General features: G+C 38.7%; 4 protein-coding genes across 4 annotated transcripts in view; all 4 read left to right on the forward strand.

Moving 5' to 3' along the window:
* The first annotated feature begins 459 nt into the window (after positions 1–459).
* Positions 460–17,632, forward strand: LOC146458533 (pyroglutamylated RF-amide peptide receptor-like). Its single transcript, XM_085091043.1, has 5 exons — positions 460–1,379; positions 11,483–11,612; positions 15,277–15,547; positions 16,032–16,286; positions 16,779–17,632. The coding sequence occupies exons 2-5, from the start codon at positions 11,485–11,487 to the stop codon at positions 17,115–17,117; spliced, it is 993 nt and encodes a 330-aa protein (XP_084947169.1). The 5' UTR covers positions 460–1,379; positions 11,483–11,484; the 3' UTR covers positions 17,118–17,632.
* On the forward strand, positions 3,193–5,277 carry LOC146458534 (uncharacterized). Its single transcript, XM_085091059.1, has one exon. The coding sequence runs from the start codon at positions 3,193–3,195 to the stop codon at positions 3,592–3,594; it is 402 nt and encodes a 133-aa protein (XP_084947185.1). The 3' UTR covers positions 3,595–5,277.
* Positions 3,482–20,421, forward strand: part of LOC146458535 (pyroglutamylated RF-amide peptide receptor-like) — a 31,588-nt gene continuing 14,648 nt past the window's right edge. The window contains exon 1 of the mRNA XM_085091042.1: positions 3,482–3,590. The gene's annotated coding sequence lies outside the window, so the exon portion shown is untranslated. The remainder of the gene's footprint in view (positions 3,591–20,421) is intronic.
* Positions 9,678–20,421, forward strand: part of LOC146458536 (pyroglutamylated RF-amide peptide receptor-like) — a 57,629-nt gene continuing 46,885 nt past the window's right edge. Inside the window, exon 1 of the mRNA XM_085091045.1 lies at positions 9,678–9,731. The gene's annotated coding sequence lies outside the window, so the exon portion shown is untranslated. The remainder of the gene's footprint in view (positions 9,732–20,421) is intronic.

The raw sequence follows: 20,421 nt of genomic DNA on the forward strand, positions 1-20,421 counted from the left end.
TACGCTATGTGATCAGCTGGAAAACTTATACAGTTTTTTAATTAAATTTGTTTAGTCGTGGTTGACGCAATCTCCGTATCATCACTAATGCATCCGACCAATAGCAATCATCACATGGCGGGATTCAGGATTGAAAGCTCTGTACAGAGAGCCCGCACCTCGAATTAAAACCGAGTCTAAGGACGGTACCTACTAATAAAGAAGTATTTTTGTGTGGTTTCTGACTATGCGGGGAAGGCAGATCTTAGCAAGGGCTATTGAAATCCAAAAACAAAACTGGGGGTGACCACGCATTTTTTGGTGATAAATAAGTAACAATTTTTCTAAAAAAAAAACAGTAAAATGGAAAGCCATGTATGGCTTTCTTTTTTCCAAATTGAAGCTTTATTACCTTTGAAAGATGCATGATTACCCCAAATTTTCTTGTTAGAAACCAAGAGCACTTGCTAAGTTCTGCTTTCTCCGCATAATTTTAAACGCAACAATATCCCTGTATTAGTAGGCACCACCTTTAGGAAACCCAACTATCTCGAGATGCGCAGAACGTATGTGCAGTAACAAAAATAGGCACTGTTCTTAATCAGCTGACGATTTGCTGCTGATGGACTCAACAGGGTCTGGTACAGTTGCCGTGGTTCTGCATGAGAGGTCTGGAACCGAGACTTTCAGGCTCCTAAAATTGTCCAAAATTCATTAGTTACCCTAGAACTCGCAGTTTCTCTGTTCAACAACTGCCATTAGCTGAACTTGAATAAGGTATTCAAAATAGAGGCTTTTTTTATAAAGGGCACAAAGAACAGTAACAACAACTCGACGTGATGGCTTCCTGTGGCATTGCGATCGTTATTTTTAATTCGTCACTCGAGATACGCCGGTTTCGCATCTTTTTACTCGCTATTAACTCTTTCTAGAACATTTGCGCAAGGGGAATTTCTTACTTTCTTTTGTCTCAGTTTTATCGAGAAAATTATGCAAATTAACGGCAAGTTCGAATTCAGCTGTATCCTAATCGGACTTGAAGTTGAAAATTTCTGATTATGTCTCACTTGCTGACGTTTGCAAGCCAATCATAACCTCACGGTTTGGATTGGTTCCATTTGTTCAGTCCATTTCGTTCCATCTTTCTTTGCTGAAAATACACTAAAACGTCTTGATAAGGGTATTTCAGACAGTGTGCATGCACGTTCTCTGTGCTTGTCAAAACATTAAACTGTCTTCATTTTAAGCCTGACAACACGTCAAAAAAAAGGGAAACAAGGAAATTGAAATATTAATTAACATCTGCGAGGCACTAGAAATTATAGCTTCTGTTTTCCATGTTAGCTGCAGTTTCGTGAACCTGCCAAGTCAAGATAAGCACACTGGGTTTCAACTCTAAGGTATTTGAATTCCTATATATTATTTGTTCTTTGTGTTTTAAAAACCGTAGTACATTTACTGGTAGCAAGTACATTATTTTTAACAGTACAACTATTATTATTTACCGCGTATTGGACAGGTATATTTTTACCGGACACTCCGGAGATTTTCTGCATCTCAAAACTTAAACAATTTTTTCCTCTGTGTTTAAGCCGGGGTATGTCAAGAGTTTAACTTCTAGCTTTATGTGACCTTATTTCAGCACTTCCTGAACGATAATGATGTTTCATTTTAAAAGCGTACTAAAATCTTTAATTTTCAGCATAGAAAATAAGCTCTAGTGTACAAGGTCGGTCTACGTGGCGGGAGAGTAGTTTGCGAGTTAAGCCCTGGTAAGACGGCGCTTGATAATCGATAATAGTTGAAAATAGTCCATGACTTTTAAAACTCACGCACTCATTTGACCACCAACTATCATAAACTTTGAGCGTGTTCAAATTCCTCATGTAGTCGATGATAGTTTTTCCTGTTTGACCACACGCATGATAGTCGATAAAAGGCAGCTCTTTTCCGCTCTCTTCTCTCCGTTTGATACACTCCTTGCTTCTTCCCCTCTGCCCTCAGCGCTCTCTAGATTCAATTCCCGTTTCTTTCTCCAACAACTGAAGGAAAACAAAGCAAGCTGCCGCCCTCTTTCGCTGCGCAAAAATTCATGCTTTAGCATGGTTTTCCATCCCTGAGGTATTGCAGATAAAAGGCTATAATACTGTAGAAAATTACTCTTGACGTTGTATTTCTGCATGAAGGTTGTAAAAGTTATCAAGGTGTTACCCTCGTTGTCGAAAAGGCACGAGAGATTTTCAAGGTCTACTTTTTTTCCAAACTTGTTTACTCAAATAAACTGATTGTTCGATATTATTTGATTTAACGCGTCTCCTTTTGTTTTCGGGTTAGTGCTATTAATTTTCTGCCAGTGGGAAATAACATCTCGATAGAATTTTGGTAATTATAGGTAGCAGTTAAAGAGAAAGGATGGATGGTTCGTGTGGCAGATAAATACACTGAAAGACATATATGAACCTAAGTGTTGCGTACAGAGAAACCTTTATGTAAACTGTGTATCCCAGCTCTGAACAACCCTGCCCACGTATTGTTTTAAAGCAAACAGTTGACAATGTGCTAGATGTTAGCATTAATTTTATTTATTGGGAATTTTACATGTAGACAATTACTGAAATTTACTCTAAAATGAAACTGTCTTCACAACTTGCATTGTGTTGATATTTAAGTCCCAAGAGTCCATTTTAATTTTTTTTTTTTTTTTTTTTTTTTTGGTGCTGATTGCTGGGGCACAATGAATTGTTTTTGAACAGGAACATGTATATTTCTATCAAGAAACAGCTGACAATAAATTCATATTTTGAATTGATAGGAAATAATGTATAACATTCATTAGCATATGGTGACCATTTTGGAACTAAACTGAAGTGAACATGAACATTCTGAATTGGAGAGCATGCGTGGGGACGTCAGTGTGCGGTGGCACTTTTTGTGAGGCGCGTAGTTTCCGTCCCTTTACGCCAATTTCGAGAAAAGTTTATACCGCCTTGACATAACAATTCAATGTTTAAACACTTGCTGAAGAATTAAATGCAAAAGTTAGGAGGAAAACATAAACGAGGAGCTCGAGGATCAGTGGAAGAACAAGAACTATCGACACTTAAAAGAGCCAACATGGTGGAATGTTAGGAAGAAGAAGCCGCGGAGTTAGTGAAAGCGACAAATGAAGCAATAAACCTCGAAGGTGAGCCCAGTAATGCAGAACTTAGGGAGATGTTGGCAGATATTCAAATAAATGCTGCAACTATTCTACGCGAAAACATATCAATCAGGAGCGAAATGACCGATCTCAAGCGCACAATCCAACATCAAACAGATGATATAACTGCGTTGAAATCATCTTTAGAGCATATAACGAAGCAGTACAACGAGGGAGAACGTGAGCTGGTGGCAGCAAAAAAGAAAATTCAAGAGCAGGAAGAAGAAATTGATGAATTGTACGATCGTCAAGGCAAACTAGAACAATACACGAGGAAAAACTCACTAGAACTACATGGTGTACCAGAAAGCGCCTACACAGAGACGGAAGACGTGGTGCTAAAATTAGCGGAGGCCCTCGATGTATCGCTGGAACCAAAGGATATCGAAATGTCACTAGCTGAACAGGAAGGGTAACAAACCAATTATTGTAAAATTCATAAGCCACAAGGTCAAAACAAATCTGTACAGGGCTAGGGCTAAACTAAAAAACGTTAGAGTTTCTAACATCTTCCCGCAGTACTAGTCGTCAACTCTAGTGCAAGCCGACAGGATCTTTTTGAACGAGAATTTTACCTCGTATAGAAACAAAATAATGAATCGGGAAAACGAGATGCGGAGAATTGACAAATTATTGAGTGTCTGGTCAATGAATGGATCAATATATGTCAAGACCTCTCCGCAGGGTAGCCCGGTCAGAATTAATGAGCTGGAAGACTTAGATTATCTTTAAATGTCCAATTGTCTAGCCAAGGAGGACAAAAACTGAAACTTACATTCGGGACAGGAACAAAAAACGCAAAGTTCGAAGAAGAAGGGAAACGCTCATAAACTGCTTTAATTTACGTTTTGTATACTTTTACTTTTGTTTGCTTCTGTCTTATTTTTTTTAATTTGCATATATATTTTTCTTGTTTTTTTGTTTTTTATTGGAATGCAAGACAAAGCAAAATACGATATATTTTCCCTAAACGTAAGGGGAATAAGAGATCAAGCCAAACGGAGGAGCATTTTTCTATATCTCAAAGATCATAACTCAAAAATTTATTTCTTACAAGAAACTTACTCTCAACCAGAAGATGAAATTATTTGGAAAAACGAATGGGGAGGTGAAATATTTTTCTCTCACGGAACCAGGCATAGTAAAGGTGTTTGCATTCTTTTACACCCTACGGTACAAAATAAGATCGATTACTCATTCAGTGACAAGGCTGGAAGAATCGTGCTAATTACTTGTGTTCTGATTTCTCTAAAATTATCACTAGTGAATATTTATGCCCCGAATAGCCAAAGTGAACAATTAGAATTGCTACAAAACGTAAACAATTGCCTAATCGACAAGTCAGAAATTTCCACGCTTATTGTAGGAGGCGAATGGAATTGCAGACTATCAAAGATAGATAAAATCGGTGGCACAATTTGAAAACCAACGAATTATCGAAACTTGATATCGACAACTATGGGCGCTTTTGATATCTTAGATATTCAAAGATTACGTCACCCTAGGCTACGAAAATACTCTTATGAATCAAAATCGTTAAAACTGAAATCCAGAATAGACTTTTTCCTAGTTGCCAAAAATCTGACACAACGTGTGAAGAAAAGTGAAATTAATCCTTCTATAGCATTGGATCACCGAGCAATTTACATTTCTTTGTCTTGGGAAAAATGAAAAGTCTAGAGGACCCGGACTTTGGAAATTCAACAACACTTTACTGAAAGATGAACATTATGTGTCCAAAATCCGTGAAACGGACTCCTGCACACGCGCTGTTCACTCCGATTTGGAAGACGCACGCCCTCTTTGGGAAATGTCAAAAATGGAAATCAGAGCGGCAACCATTGCTTATAGTAAAAAGAAAGCTAGAGCGACCACTAATAGAGAATTGGAAATTATCAGAGAGCTCGAAATTCGACAACTTTAACTCTTCCAACATCGCGCACATCCTAAATGAATATGAAGATCTCAAAATGGAACTCCAATCTATTTACAAGGAGAAAGGGAGGGCGGCTATTTTTAGATCGAAATGTCGCTAGGTCGAAAAGGGCGAACGTCCAACAAAGTACTTTTTCAACTTTAAGAAAAGAAACTACAAAAGGAAGAACATCACTGAGCTGCGAATAGAAAGTGAAACAATAACAAACGAGACTCAGATCTTAGAAGCTATCGAAAAGTATTACAGCAAATTGTACGCATCAGCAAATAATTTGTAGGAAAATGATGTTGATGAATTCACCGAACATTTAAAAATTCCAAAACTATAAGATGCAGACAGGGATAGAATAGAAGGTCCATTATCTTATGAAGAATGCAAAAAAGCCTTAGACACTTTTTAAAACAACAAAGCTCCAGGAGAGGATGGTTTCACGGTTGAATTTGATGGGGTTTTTTTTTTCGATCTGCTAGGTCACGACCTTGTTGCTAGTTTCAATGCGGCCTACGATGCAAATGAACTCTCCATTTCACGACGAAGAGGCGTTATTACTTTAATTCCCAAAGAAGATGGCTCGCTACTAGAACTTTCAAACTGGAGACTGGTAACACTGCTAAATGTTGATTGCAAGATAGCAACTAAGGTAATAGCAAGGAGAATAGAACCAATATTACCAAATCTAGCGTGCACTGATCAAACCGGTTTTATTAAACCAGTTCGTGTCTTGTGTAAGTGTTGATTCCGAGCGTCGTTTAATCACACACGGAGTCCCACAGAGTTCGGTCCCCGGACTCACTTTATCCAACATCCACATGAACGGTATCACCGACACCTGCACGGAAAGCGAAGTAGTACTTTATGCCGACGACACGGAGATTCACGCCAGCGCGAAAGACGTCAGTGTTGTGGAAAATCGTGTAAACAAATACCTAGCCAGTACTGTCCGCTGGTGGAATGAAAACGGGTTAATCAAGAATCACAAGAAATGCGAGGCGATGTTGATTGGATCCAAGCATGCTGTTAAAAACACTCGACCGTTGCAGATTGTTCTCGACGGAAAAACCAATAAAACAATCTGATTACTTTAAGTACTTACGAATCTACATCGACCACTGTCTGACCTGGAGCAAACATGTAACCTATATACAATCCAGGCTATATCGCAAATTGAAACTGCTGAACAGAATTTCGTCTTTTCTTAGTCGCAATATTTTGCTCAAAATCTACAAACAGACTGTGCTACCTTTGCTAGATTATGGAAGCGTCGTATGGGGTGAATGCAGCAAGGATAACGCCCCAACGTTTGGAACGCCTACAAAACCGGGCAATGCGAATAATATTACATGCTGACCGGAAGACGTGTACTCAGAAGATGCGCGCTGAATTGCTTTTGTTATCACTTTTTAGTAGACGCCTTTTCATCAAGTTACAGTATGTATACAAGATTATTAATAACATCAAATGCCCTTCGCAATTGACAGGCTACTTAGTAAAACGATCACAAAGACATTGTCGATCTCTTAGAGATCCGACGTTATTAGATCTACCACTAGTTAAGACCAAATGTGGTCAGACTTCATTTAAGTTCTCGCCTGCGAGTGCCTGGAACAAACTACCAAGAGAGTTACGTGAGCTGAGAACACTTGCACAGTTTAAGGTCAGAACATCTACTTACTTGATGAACATGGATAGGGCCAATCATGTTTATAAAAGCAATGCTTAGTTCATTTTAGTTATATTTCTCTAACTATTTTTTACCGCTGTTTTTTATGTGACTATTTTTATATATTTCTTATGTGCTGATCACCGATTAATACCAGTCTATCAACCTTTGTTGTTTGACTGACCGGTCTTTTATCAGGGTAAATAAAGTTATTATTATTATTATTATTATTATTATTATTATTATTATTATTATTATTGTTATTATCATCATTATTATTATCATCATTATTATTATCAAAGGAAGATATATCGGGGAAATTAGGCTAATAATCGACATAATGAAACCTACGAAGTCACAAAGCATACCTGGCATTCTAGTATCTCTAGATTTTCAGAAAGCTTTTGATTCTCTAGAATGGTCGTTTATGATGAAAGAAAAGGATATATTCCATTTCGGAACAAGTATTAAACGATGGATTAGTACATTCTATGCAAAAAATGAGGGCGCGGCGATAAACAATGGTTTCATGACCAACTGGTTTAGATCGTCAAGAGGAGTGCGACAGGGGTGCCCCCTTTCTCCATACTTATTTGTGCTTTGCACGGAGTTATTATCCAGCAAAATCAGACAAGAACAAACCAACCGTTTAAAGGATGACAACTTTCGCCTGTTTCAAAGAACCTGAAAGGTCATTCCATAGCTTACCGCCATTTCAAGCAAAATCTCTTTTCATATGTTCAGTCTGAGGACAATAAAACAGTTTCAATTTCCGAGTTTTCATCGTGCGTGACATCAGGAGGACGGCCGTGACAGAGCTTTTCCGTATCTTAAAAATGACTCTTCGGGGGATTTTCAGCATTCTAAACAATTTAAGTTTGAGGAGAAATATTTATCTAAACATTCGAGCATTCACAAGGGAAAACAAACCTCTTTCCTGGCAAAAGTGAACTCCAGATGTTTTTTCCTATTTCCGGCCGCCATGTTTGTGTCCCTCTGAGGAACACAAACATGGCGTCTCCATACAAAGCTCTATAAATTTGTGTGAAACATTTTGTCAAATAACTCGAGTACGGAATACCGCACAGACCTGACACTTGGACTGATTCCTTATTTACTTACTTATCATCTATAACATGTCAATTTCTTGATTTCATCCATGGAATGGTTTCGATTTATTTTTAATGGAGTGACAAAAATCGACAGTGAAAACCGGCTATACAGGTCAAAGCGTGACATAGAGTTGACCACTTAATAGAGAGCGACTCTCTCTAAGATTCTCATGTTCAATTTTCCTCCAGCAATAGATTTCGCTAATAGCTCCTCCATCAACATTTCTTGGCAAGTAAGTAACAAATAGGAAATACGAAGAAGTAAGTTCAACTTTCTAAAAATGTTCTGATTTAAACTCTTCACACCCTGGGCTGTGCTTCAAACGCAGTGGCGAGATCGTCAGGTTTGTAGCGGCAGCTGTTCTGGAGAATACAGATCATTCAAAACCTCCTAATTCGCTAGTTATAAACGATGACACTTCACGTTACTATGATGAATCGCAATGCTAAGTTTTAATTACTATAAAAAATCTGAGGACACAAAGTTTATCTACCTTGTGCACTTTTCGTAACATGCGATTTAGCCCAAGTTCAGCGAAATAAATTACAAAAGTGGCTCGTTCTCACTGGCTCTTTTACATGTCAGTTACAGTTCTATCCATCGTCTGTCAAAATCTTTTAAAACATTCAGCCGCAATCCAGTTTCTGTTCCACAAGTGAAAAGTGAAAGTTAAAACATGCGACTAATACGGCCATATTTCAATCCAACATGTTATTTATTTATTTACAAATTTATGGCATACAAAAACAGAAACCAAGGGATGAAAGCCAAAAGAGTAAGACCCCATATTAAGGCAGATCACCAGTGGTTCTAAGATGAAAATAATGATGAAAATTAAAATGTGGTAGTAATAAATATTAAATAGTATAACAATAAAAACACTAAGAGAATGAACTAATCCATAAAAAACCTTTTTTACTAAGGCTTTAACATAATTTACACTTGTTGCCTCACGAATGAAAACTCTATGAAAATAAGTATATTTATGAACATTCGTTCTTGCATATCTAATCTTTAGAGTCAACTTATCATTGTGTCTAAACGAATATTGATCAGTTTCCTTATAGAAATCTACGTAAGGTCCTACATCAATATCAATTATTCGCGAAGAGCTTTGTATGAGTGTCAGTATAGCTCCACTCATCTAAAACAAGTGATACATAATCAGTAGCATTTTCACATTTTCTTACTTTCTTTCGTCTCAGTTTTATCGAAAAAATTATGCAAATTAATGGAAAGTTCGAATTCAGCTTAATCCTAATCTGCCTTGAAGTTGAAAAATTTTTGATTATGTCTCACTTGTTTTAGATGAGTGGGGCTATACTGACACTTATGGATCTGGCAATTGGTATGGGGCCATGTGGTTGAAAATTAAAAATAACTTGTAAATTGAAAGAACGGCTCCACATTTACGTCCGACCATTCAGCTCAAAGTGTTAAGGTTGTTTTGAACAGGCAACAGTTATTTGAATATTATTAGAAGACATTCTAGTGATGACCGTCAATTACTTCAACCAATGTTCTGTTGTCGGAACGTTTATTAGAAGCAAATTTGCTTGAAATACCTAATTAAACGCGTATAAACGAATTTTAACAGAAAGATGTCGCACAAAGTGCAATTTCAATTATGTGTCGATCAGCAATGCAAAATCAATAAAACAAAAAGTTCAAGTGAAGAAGGGCAAACAAAAAAGAAGGAAACAAGGAAATTGAAATGTTAATTAACATCTGCAAGGCACTATAATAAATAGCTTCTGTTTTCCATATAAGCTGCTGTTTATGCTGGTACAACAGTTTTGTGAACCTGCAATGTAAAGATAACCACACTGGGTTTCAACTCTAAGGTATTTGAATTCCTATATATTATTTGTTCTTTGTGTTTTAAAGAACTTAGTACATTCACTGGTAGCAAGAACATTATTTTGAACCGTACAACTATTATTATTACTTGTAAATTACTTGTAAATTGGGGTATAATTACTCTCGGCTATCGTCTTGAATATCTCTTTTGTTTCCTTAGTGGAAGAACGATGGTGTAGCCGAGTAAGAAGGTCGGAGGTTGACGCAACTTGTAGCATCTCTGCCGTCGTTTATTAGAAGCAAATTTGCTTGAAATACCTAATTAAATGCGTTTGAATTAATTTTAACAGAAAGATGCCGCACAAAGTACAATTTCAATTATGCGTCGATCAGCACTGAAATATCAATAATACAAAAGGTTGAAAAATCACCGTTATCATACCAAATTCAGTAGAACTGTGAAGTTTTTACTACTAAACGAGTTTTCAAGTAGATTTACAAAGAAAAGCAGGAAATTTAGAGAGTTACTGTAAAAGGTCATCAAACGATCTGGGAATACAGGAGACAAAGTTTTAAGGTTTTTTGCTGACGTTTCCAAGCTCTTCATAACCTCACGATTTGGATTGGTTCCATTTTTCAGTCCATTTAGTTCCATCTTTCTTTGCTGAAAATACACTGAAAGACGTCTTAATAAGGTTATTTCAGATAGTATGCATAAACGCGTTTTGTGCTTGTCAAACCATTAAACTTTGCCTTAATTTTAAACCTGGCAACTGGCAAAATAAAGAAAAAGGAGAAAAAAGGTAAAGCGGCCCCATTATTGACATGTTAATTAACATCTGCAAGGCAGTAATAATAAAGCGTTTGTCTTCTATATTAGTTACTGTTTATACCATTTTGTGAACCTTCCAAGTCAAGATAAGCACACTGGGTTTCAACTCTAAGGTATTTGAATTCCTATATATTATTTTTTCTTTGTGTTTTAAAGAACTTAGTGCATTCACTGGAACCAGACGTTAGCTCCAGTCTGAAATTAAACTGTGGACTGTTTCTTATCATTCAAAATGTCTTTCTTATTTGCGTCTATTGAGTAACAATTTCAATAGGAAAAATTGGAGGATAAGACTTGTAAATTGGGGTATAATTACTCTCGGCTATCGTCTTGAATATCTCTTTTGTTTGCTTAGTGGAAGAACGATGGTGTAGCCGAGTAAGAAGGTCGGAGGTTGACGCAACTTGTAGCATCTCTGCCGTCTTGTCTTTTCCTGGTCAGAGGCAATGGTTTACTATCTAAATATCTGAAGACTGCCTCGTGTGTTAAAGGACAAGACCACCCAGCCGATAATCGCGGGTTCGAGGTCCGGCTAAGGCCGACAAAACACAGCTTTTCTTAATGTTAAGACACATGTTTTGCGTTGTCAATATTCTAAGTATGTATAGTCACTTGATTGTGTTGTACAAAGCCGAAATTCATAATATAGCTTTGAAATAGTTAAAATTTAAAATAACGAGACAATTTCGCTTTAGTTTCTTTTTGACTTAATATTCCTCATCCCTTTGAGTTATGGTAAGTTTCCTCGGCTAACAAAAATACTTCAACTTTTTACAAAACCTGAATACAGTCACTGACCTATCATAACATTTCATAAAAAGTACTCAATCATAATCATAATCGTAATGATCTTTTATTCAAAGCGGTCTCTAATTGCACATTTTTAGACTGCGGCTGTCAAGTAAAACACGCGTACGCTTTTTGGCTTTCAGGTTAAAACTGAAATTGTACTATCTCTTGTAGCCATGTCTATGTACACGGATTCTGAATCAGCTCAGATTGCCATAACAACAATACACTCTATACTGTTGGTATTAAACATCGTCGGCAACTCTCTGGTTTGTGCCATCATAATCAAGAATCAAGATATGAGGTGCGCGGTGGGTGCTACATATCATTCTAAACTAGTTAGTGTACACGAATGAAGGGCAAGAAATGCAAGTTGCATGGAAATGTGTGGATTTTCTTTCTTTCTTTTAAAACAATATGATTTCTACGTTTGTTTACACCAGGGGGGGGATCAGCAGCGAGGCCTGGATCCGAGTTTACATGATCGCCCCAGTTAAGAAATCTGGCCGAGCGAGACTAAGTACTGATTTTTTGATAAACAAACATGGCGGTGATTTTATGTGAAAGCGCGTCTACCGCATCTGTGCGGATTCGCAAACAATTTGGCTATTCGACGTCCAAACAACACAGTAAGGTTTCGGTCGCCTTTTTACCTGAAGTTTGGTCATCAAGAGGGATTACGGATGCAAATACTGCAACCAACGACTAGCTCACCCCGGAGAGGATCAGTACAGTCAACTCTCTCAAAGCGACCACTTCTCGTAAGCGACCAGTTCGTAAACAACCGTTTTGATTGTCAATTAAGTACTGTTTCAAGAGCTCTCTCGTAAGCGACCACCACTCAAATTTCTAAGGGGACCGCGACCACTTTTTAGGCCAGAAATTTGACATATTCTTTTGTTTTCTGTTTCCGATAAGCGACCACCCAACATATTCGCTTATGATCTGAGTAAACAATTACTCCGAAGTAACAAAAGTTCAATTTTTAATGACGCTACCCCGGACAACTGACAGTTTACAGACAGAGAAGATTACTATAATTAGGTCTGTAGGTAACTGGGAATTGTTTCAGTATCTGTTCCAAAATGTTACACAAAGTTTCGTCAGAAGAATGAATAGATATGAAAACATCAAATAAATAGGCCTTATCACGGTTTTCGACGCCATTTTGACGAGTAGGCAAACAGGCTTGAAATAACAGTGTTTGTGTGGAAATCCGATGTCAAATAATTTTCATAAAACATCGCTTCTGAAAAATTCATGAATTGGAAACTTTTGGCACTAGGAAAAGAATTTTAGAAAATAAATCGGAGGGATGTAGCTGTGCCAGAAAGCGTCCAGTCGTGTTTTGAACTTTTCATACATTTCACTGTATTTTTTCCCGCGAACTATTTTTAGTAGCAGTTCACGGCTGGTTCGCTATAGAGACAAATGTATGGAAAGTTCAAAACACGACTGGACGCTTTCTGGCACAGCTACATCCCTCCAATTTTTTTCTTAAAATCTTTTTCCTAGTAACAAAAGTTTCCAATTCATGAATTTTTCAGGAGCGATGTTTTATGAAAATTATTTGACATCAGATTTCCATACAAACACTGTTATTTCAAGCCTGTTTGCCTACTCGTCAAAATGGCGTCGAAAACCGTGATAAGGCCTTTTAGTTTCTATCTGCCTAATTTTAGCTGCTAGGGTAATATTTTTAGGTAATTAATTGATCATTCCAGCATTAGGCTTATTTTTGTTGGTCTTTCCCGTAAGTGACCACCTCCCGTAAGCGATCACTTTGTCATGCACCAAGGGTTGTTGCTTACGAGAGAGTTGACTGTATCTAAATCTGACACATAGTTCACAGGGCTAGACCTGCTCCTGTAGAAATTGACACTCGCGAGAGGTAGTAAGACTTCCTCCATTCCACTTTATCGTTACCTTCCCATTTTTTCATTTATGTACACTGTAGAATTTCCTCCCTTTACAGCAACTACTTACTGGGAGTCAACAAACTGTGGAGGTTCTGGTGATCTAATTTTCTGTTTTGCTTGAGTTAAAATGTTACTGGTATCAGTATGTATGCTTGGTAATAAATCTCAACATTTTAAACAAAGAGATGAAGTTATCTTTCATTATTTTAGATTTTGTCTATCATACCTCTGGGGTGAGAACTGAAACATAGCAGAGGCAGGGTGCTAAACAGCAATACTCCAGCCAGTCATTACACGGTGCAAGCTGTTTGAAAATGTACAGTAATTGCATAATTTACAATATGCTAATTACACTTGACTATGTTACACAATATGTACCAATTAAACAACATTGCAATATGTTACAGTTCTGATGTATATTGTCATGTACTGATGACATTATTATACTACAGAGTAATGTGGTCAGCTGGGTTAATCCTCGAGTTGCTAGAAACACTTCAGTAATCAAGGGGTGATAATTTAGATTGTCTTCTTCGAAATGGCTGTTGCATACATAGAGAAACCATGGTTGATTTGCCATCCCGGGATCTATTTGGTACTGTATCTCCCTTGCAGTTGGGTTTTAGGGTGTATTCCCAGTAGCCCCATTTTGACATCCACCAATGGGGGAAAACCACCATACCGCTACAAGTGGTCATGGACATCTGTAAGGGTGACAGGTAAGACAATAATATTTACATGTACCTTCCAAGGTTTCTGCACATGCATGTGGTTTCTGCAGGATCTCAGTGTATCAGTACATTGTTCACCCGGTGCTACTGAACTCAACTTCCCAATTTTTTGCACAGGAGAATAAGGACCTGAATGTCTTTTCACGTAAGTTAATCTCCTCGTACAGACAAGAGACAAACACCCTTGCAACCCTGGTAGGTCTATTCACAACAATGTTAAGCAATTTTCTTCTGAGATCTTTATAAGCTATCCTTTCCAGTTGAAAAATTTTCTTATCTAAAAATTTCTTAAGGACTCAAGCCGTTTTCCTTGTGTATGCATTTAAACCATTTGTGCATTAAAATTAAACTTATAGGAATAACTTCTTCACGCGACATTTAAACAGAGGGAGAATTCCATAAAATAAACATGCTGTTTCATTCGTAACTACGCTTTCAACAGTTAATACGCATAAAATGTGGGACAAATACTTTTAATAAGCTTACATAAAAGTTCCAAGCCGATCTTGAGAAATAAGCTTACATTCTGGGCTTTCGCGATGACAGTCGTGAAACACTGCGTGGCTTCTAGTTTCTTCAGAACTGAACAAGAATCGAAATTGAAATCTACTATTTTGTAGACGTACAATATCTTCCTGAGACGACGAAAACCACAATCGTTCGCTACATTACAAATCATATTCTTCACCACATACACTCGCTGGTAAAATCTCAGCTCAGCTGAGAACATGTCGCTCGCAATTGTAACGCTGACGGCTCTACTAACCTAAAACAAAGCTGGCACCTCATTCCAGCGGTCTTGATTACTCGTAGTGTTCAAACTTCGTACTACCGAAAAAAAAAACATGCTAACAGTAAATAAACAATAACTAAATACGACCGCGATTTCCACCGTCGAGTCGCCGCGGACAAAATGGCATGAATCCTTCGCATTTCGCGCATGCTCGTTACGATTTTCGAATGATTGACAGATTTCTTTACTGGGGCGATCATGTCTTTCTGAAAAGCGGCAAGATCAAAGGTAGCTGCCAGCCCCCCCTGGTTTACACAGATTTTTCCATCTTCAACTTGAGCCCTGTTTTATTATAGGTTAGTCATTGCTACAAATTTCTGTAACTAATTTCTTGCCGACAGTTTGTCTTTGGCTACTTCAAAATTGCAACATAATTTGAAAGTAAATTGAGCGAAAAAGTTCGAAATAAAACGACCAAAACCTCAGTTATATTAAAATATTTGGATGAGCCTTCGGGCAACCGGGCCAAGATTGTAAAAATTATATGACACTATTTAACGTAGTGTTATTCACTGGTTTTGACAGGACTCCAATAAACTTCCTTCTATTGAACCTAGCTGTCGCCGATATGACTGTAGCCACCTTTTTTGCACCTGCATACATTGTTAGTCACACCTTCACTCACCCGGATGGGATGACTGGCACGGTATTATGCAAACTGATTACAGGTGGTAATTTGGCTTGGATGGGAAGTGCCGCTTCGGTATTCACTTTGGTTGCCATAGCAATTGAACGCTACTATACGGTGATATACCCTCATGGAAACAAATGGAAGCTCACAAACCGCAAATTGAAGGTGTGCTAAAGATTTATTCATTGTGTTTGTCAAAAAAGTGAACTACTCTGCTGTCCATTTTAGCAAAAATTAATAATAATAACAATGATGATGATAATGATGAGGCTGCGGCCCCTAACAATGATAATTTAGCGCGTTTTATGTTGCCCTAAATCTTCTTTGTGTTCTTAAACCCTATAATATTAATGATAATAATTCAAGGAGAAATTTGCCGGCTCATTTCACTTCCTGAGCATAGGATGAGAAAAGGGCACAACTGGGGTTATGTTGTACGTCCACCCGCCATCTTGGATTCTTCGATTTCTTCAAGCCCTCAGAAAACCATTCAGATTCACTTAAAAGTAATCAAAACCAACAAAGTAAAGCTAAAATAGTTTTTAAATAAAAACGTACCCTTAAGTGCAATTATCCTGAGTAGTTGATTAAGTGAGCTTTTGTAATGTGTAATTCCCAACGCCATTTAAAAGTTCACTTATCATTTCAGGTCATCATACCTTGTTCTTGGTTATTTGGTGTGATACTGGAGACCCCAGCGTTCATTCTTTACAAATTTGACCGGGAACAAGGTGTCTGCATTTTCCCGTTTTCCGAGGAATGGATGGATCAAACTTACAGTCTGGCTTGGTTTCTGGTCATAGCGTTTCTCCCAGTCTCACTGATGGTGGCCCTGTACTCCAGAATCGTTTACACATTGTGGTTCAAACGTACTAGCCCAAGTAACAGCACTCACCGACAACAGGTTTAAAATTAAAAATTAATTCGTTTGACACCAGATCTTGAAATCATGGGCTAAGTATCACTAAACATTCGTAAACTGAAAGGTTATTTGAAGTACAAACCTCTAATTGTATCGGCAAAGAAAACTACTCTAAGTTATTAAAGGACCACTTTCAATTGAGCTTAAATGACGCTTGTGCGTCCTTTCCTACGACTATTTTCAACAACGTTTTGTTTAATAATTGTTCCACAAGCACGTGTTGAATATGACATAAAAGGTACTCAACGATGCAAACATCCCGAATCCAACAAGTGTGAGTAGAATAATTCTTCTATTCAAAACAAGCAAGAAATATTGCGAGATTTTGCTGATTTAATTATGGAAGAAACAACCAGAAGATGATTTAATGACCGCTATTTCTTGAGCGTGGTACTGATATCCCATGGTCGCTAGCCCAATCAAAACGCTGAAGTTGTACTATCTATGCTGATATTTAGCTGTGTTTACTTGCAGGGTGTGATGAAAGTACGAAAAAAAGTTACTTTGATGGCTGTTACTGTCACTGCCATCTTCGGAGTATGTTATTTGAGTGACTGTACTATAAACCTCTTGGAGCATTATGCCTCCAAGCAGACAGCTGTTGGCGATGTGGAAGATGATGTTAACAGCGCCTTGATCATGCTCAATTCTGCTATCAACCCAATTGTGTATGTTCTGGTGAATCAACGATTCAAGGAGAAGATCAAGGGAATGATCTGCTGCAATTGCCGACCGGCAAATAACAGGATCAGAGAAATTCAGAGGCTCGAAATTGTTCACAGGGCCACAGATCCACCCCAGGAAACAGGATAAAGTTCCAAGCAGAATATGGGAAACATAGACATAGGCATAGACAAAGACGTTGTCAGTACACTTAGCTATGGACGGTAACACTGGTCCTTCAGACTTTGCAAGCAAAGTCTACAGGAGCGGATCAGACTTGGCTAAGGAAAAGGCGACATATACATGTTTTAGCCTACATTTACATTCTATTCCGGTTATAAGTCTATGTTCACTCGTGGCATTTGCCACGCGACGCAAAATTTGTAAATTTAAACTTCTTTTAACCAATCACCCAAACTACTGAGAACAACAGGAGAGGAGAGTACGTGACTTTAAAGAGTTTAGACTATTAAAATCATGAAAATTGCAATAAAATTCACGCCGCAAAACAATCGTTTGTTTTGCTGAAAATGCAAACAGGGAGGCTCGAATCATTGAAAACATCAACACAAGACTTGAATAGGGGCAGACGAGGATAAGTTCGCGCGAGAGCCTCCAATCCCCGTAGAGAGCCGCACGTTTGTACTAACCAATGTAACAACATATGGAATGATAGATGAGTTAATCGTTTGTCTCACGATTGAGTCACAAAGATGTGGATCGCGACGTTTCGACCGCTACACTGCTGGTCTTCATCAGGCGATGGTGTCGACTGATTGCGTGACAGTATAAGTAGCACCTTGGTTTGTGTTGATTGGTGCGTTTCGATCCTCTCTTAGGCTGTTGTTGATTGGAGGATTTCGATCCTCGTCGTTCAGACTAGAAATTGTTTCCTCGGCCGTCCGCCTTGGTACCGATCGGCTGCTGTGTTGTTTGATCGTGGGCATCCACGCTTCCGGAATTTCAATTCCATTATCCCTATTGATGTTGTCAGGGTGAAGTCTAATGTGAATAGCCTCTTTAACCCTACGGGTGTACCAATGTGGGTCTCGGTCAATAAACTTAACCTCATCCCAGAGCGGATAGTGGCCCGTCGCATTGCTGTGTTCTGAAACGGCGGAGGATTGGGTTCGAGCAAGCCGTATGTCTCTATCGTGTTCCTTAATCCTTTCATGCATAGATCTTCCCGTCTCTCCAATATAGACCTTGCCACACTCACAGGGAATCTTGTAGACTACTCCGTCTTGTTTTGCAGGGTCGACAGTGTCCTTAGGTCGCACTAGGTGTGATCTAAGTGTTGTGTCAGATCTGAAAACTGTCCGTATGCCTTGCTGTTGTAGGCAACGGCGAAGAGCCTCTGATAACCCTTTGACGTATGGTAGCACCGCAGTAGATTTAATTTCAGGCGCAGGTTCTTTTGTGGCTGTTTGTTTCTTTGTTTTCGTAATGTTTTTCACAAACGAAGACGGATAACCGTTAGAAACAAGAACTGATGAGAGGTGTTTCTTTTCTTGCGAGATAACTGATGGTTTAGTTATGAGGTGTTTCGATCTATCGTACAGGCACTTGACAATACCGCGTTTTACAGATTGCGGGTGGTGTGAATCAAACGCTAGGTATTGGTCAGTGTGTGTAGGCTTTCTGTAAACACTGGTAGAGAGGTAGCCATCCGAATCTCTAGTTACCAACGTGTCAAGAAAGGGTATGGTGTTGTTGGTCTCAGTTTCCATAGTGAAGCGGATCGTTGGTTGTTGACTATTGAGGTGTTGCAAGAAAATGTCAACTTTGTCTCGACTCAAGGTGGTAAAGGTGTCATCCACATAGCGTTTCCAAATTTTAGGCATACAAGGCGTAGAAGTCAAAGCTTGTTCTTCAAAATCCTCCATGTAGAGGTTAGCTATGACAGCGGATACTGGGCTACCCATGGCTGCTCCCTCTTGTTGCTCATAAATTAATCCATTATACTGGAAGTATGTAGATCTTAGAACGAAATCCAAGAGGTCCGCAATCTGTGCCGGTGTTAAAGTCGTGCAGTTAGCAAGACACGGGTCAGCCTCTAGTTTCCGTAACGCGGCTTGTACGGCGCCCTCGATAGGTACGTTTGTGAACAGTGATTCTACGTCAAAAGACACCATGATCTCGCTCTCTAGTACCCTCTCACCGTTGATAGTGGACACGAAATGAGCTGAGTTATTAACTGTATACTCTGATTTCCCTGTTAAGGGAGATAACACATCGGCTAGGTAGGAAGACAGATCATAAGCAAAGGTGTTCACACAAGAAACTATAGGTCCGAGGGAACGATTTCTAGTCTGAACGACGAGGATCGAAATCCTCCAATCAACAACAGCCTAAGAGAGGATCGAAACGCACCAATCAACACAAACCAAGGTGCTACTTATACTGTCACGCAATCAGTCGACACCATCGCCTGATGAAGACCAGCAGTATAGCGGTCGAAACGTCGCGATCCACATCTTTGTGACTCAATCGTGAGACAAACGATTAACTCATCTATCATTTTAAACCACGATGACAAACACCTTTCATAATATTGACCTGAAATATGGGCGCATGCGTGGTTAACGCAACGTCCGTATTATCACTAATGCATCCGACCAATACGAAACATCACATGGCGGGATTCAGGAATGAAAGCTCTGTACAGGGAGCCAGCACCTCGAATTAAAACCAAATTTAAGGACGGTGCCTACTAACAAAGAAGTATTTTGGTGTGGTTTCTGACTATGCGGGGAAGGCAGATCTTAGCAAGGGCTAATGAAATCCAAAAACAAAACCGGGGGTGACCACGCATTTTTTGGTGATACATAAGTAACAATTTTTCTAAAAAAAAAAAAACAGTAAAATGGAAAGCCATGTATAGCTTTTTTTTTTCCAAATTAAAGCTTTATCACCTCTGTAAGATGCATGATTACCCCAAATTTTCTTTTTGGAAACCAAGAGCACTTGCTAAGTTCTGCTTTCTCCGCATAGTTTTAAAACGCAAAAATATCCCTGTATCAGTAGGCACCACCTTTAGGAAACCCAACTATCTCGAGATGCGCAGAACGTATGTGCAGTAACAAAAGTAGGCAGCAGTCTTAATCAGCTGACGATTTGCTGCTGATGGGCTCAAGAGGGTCTGGTACAGTCGCCGTGGTTCTCCATGAGAGGTCTGGAACCGAGACTTTCTACCCTAGAACTCGCGGTTTCTCTGTTCAGCATTTCCCATTAGCTGGACTTGAATAAGGTATTCAAAATAGAGGCTTTTTTTTTAAGGGCACAAAAAACAGTAACAACAACTCGACGTGAAGGCTTCCTGTGGCATTGCGATCGTTATTTTTCATTCGTCACTCGAGATACGCCGGTATCGCATCTTTTTACTCGCTGTTAACTCTTTCTAGAACGTTTTTGCAAGGGCCTTTTCTTACTTTCTTTTGTCTCAGTTTTATCG

This window comes from Pavona decussata, unplaced genomic scaffold, assembly GCF_977016875.1.
Source record: "Pavona decussata unplaced genomic scaffold, jaPavDecu1.1 SCAFFOLD_233, whole genome shotgun sequence".
NCBI lineage: Eukaryota > Metazoa > Cnidaria > Anthozoa > Scleractinia > Agariciidae > Pavona > Pavona decussata.

What these genes read in the sequence shown, in the direction of transcription:
- LOC146458533 (XM_085091043.1), top strand. Translation starts at nt 11,485, where the DNA reads ATGTCTATGTACACGGATTCTGAATCAGCTCAGATTGCCATAACAACA. An exon ending in ATCAAGAATCAAGATATGAG is followed by an intron (nt 11,613 to 15,276) that starts GTGCGCGGTGGG and finishes TGGTTTTGACAG; the next exon opens with GACTCCAATAAACTTCCTTC. An exon ending in ACAGCACTCACCGACAACAG is followed by an intron (nt 16,287 to 16,778) that starts GTTTAAAATTAA and finishes GTTTACTTGCAG; the next exon opens with GGTGTGATGAAAGTACGAAA.
- LOC146458534 (XM_085091059.1), top strand. Translation starts at nt 3,193, where the DNA reads ATGTTGGCAGATATTCAAATAAATGCTGCAACTATTCTACGCGAAAAC.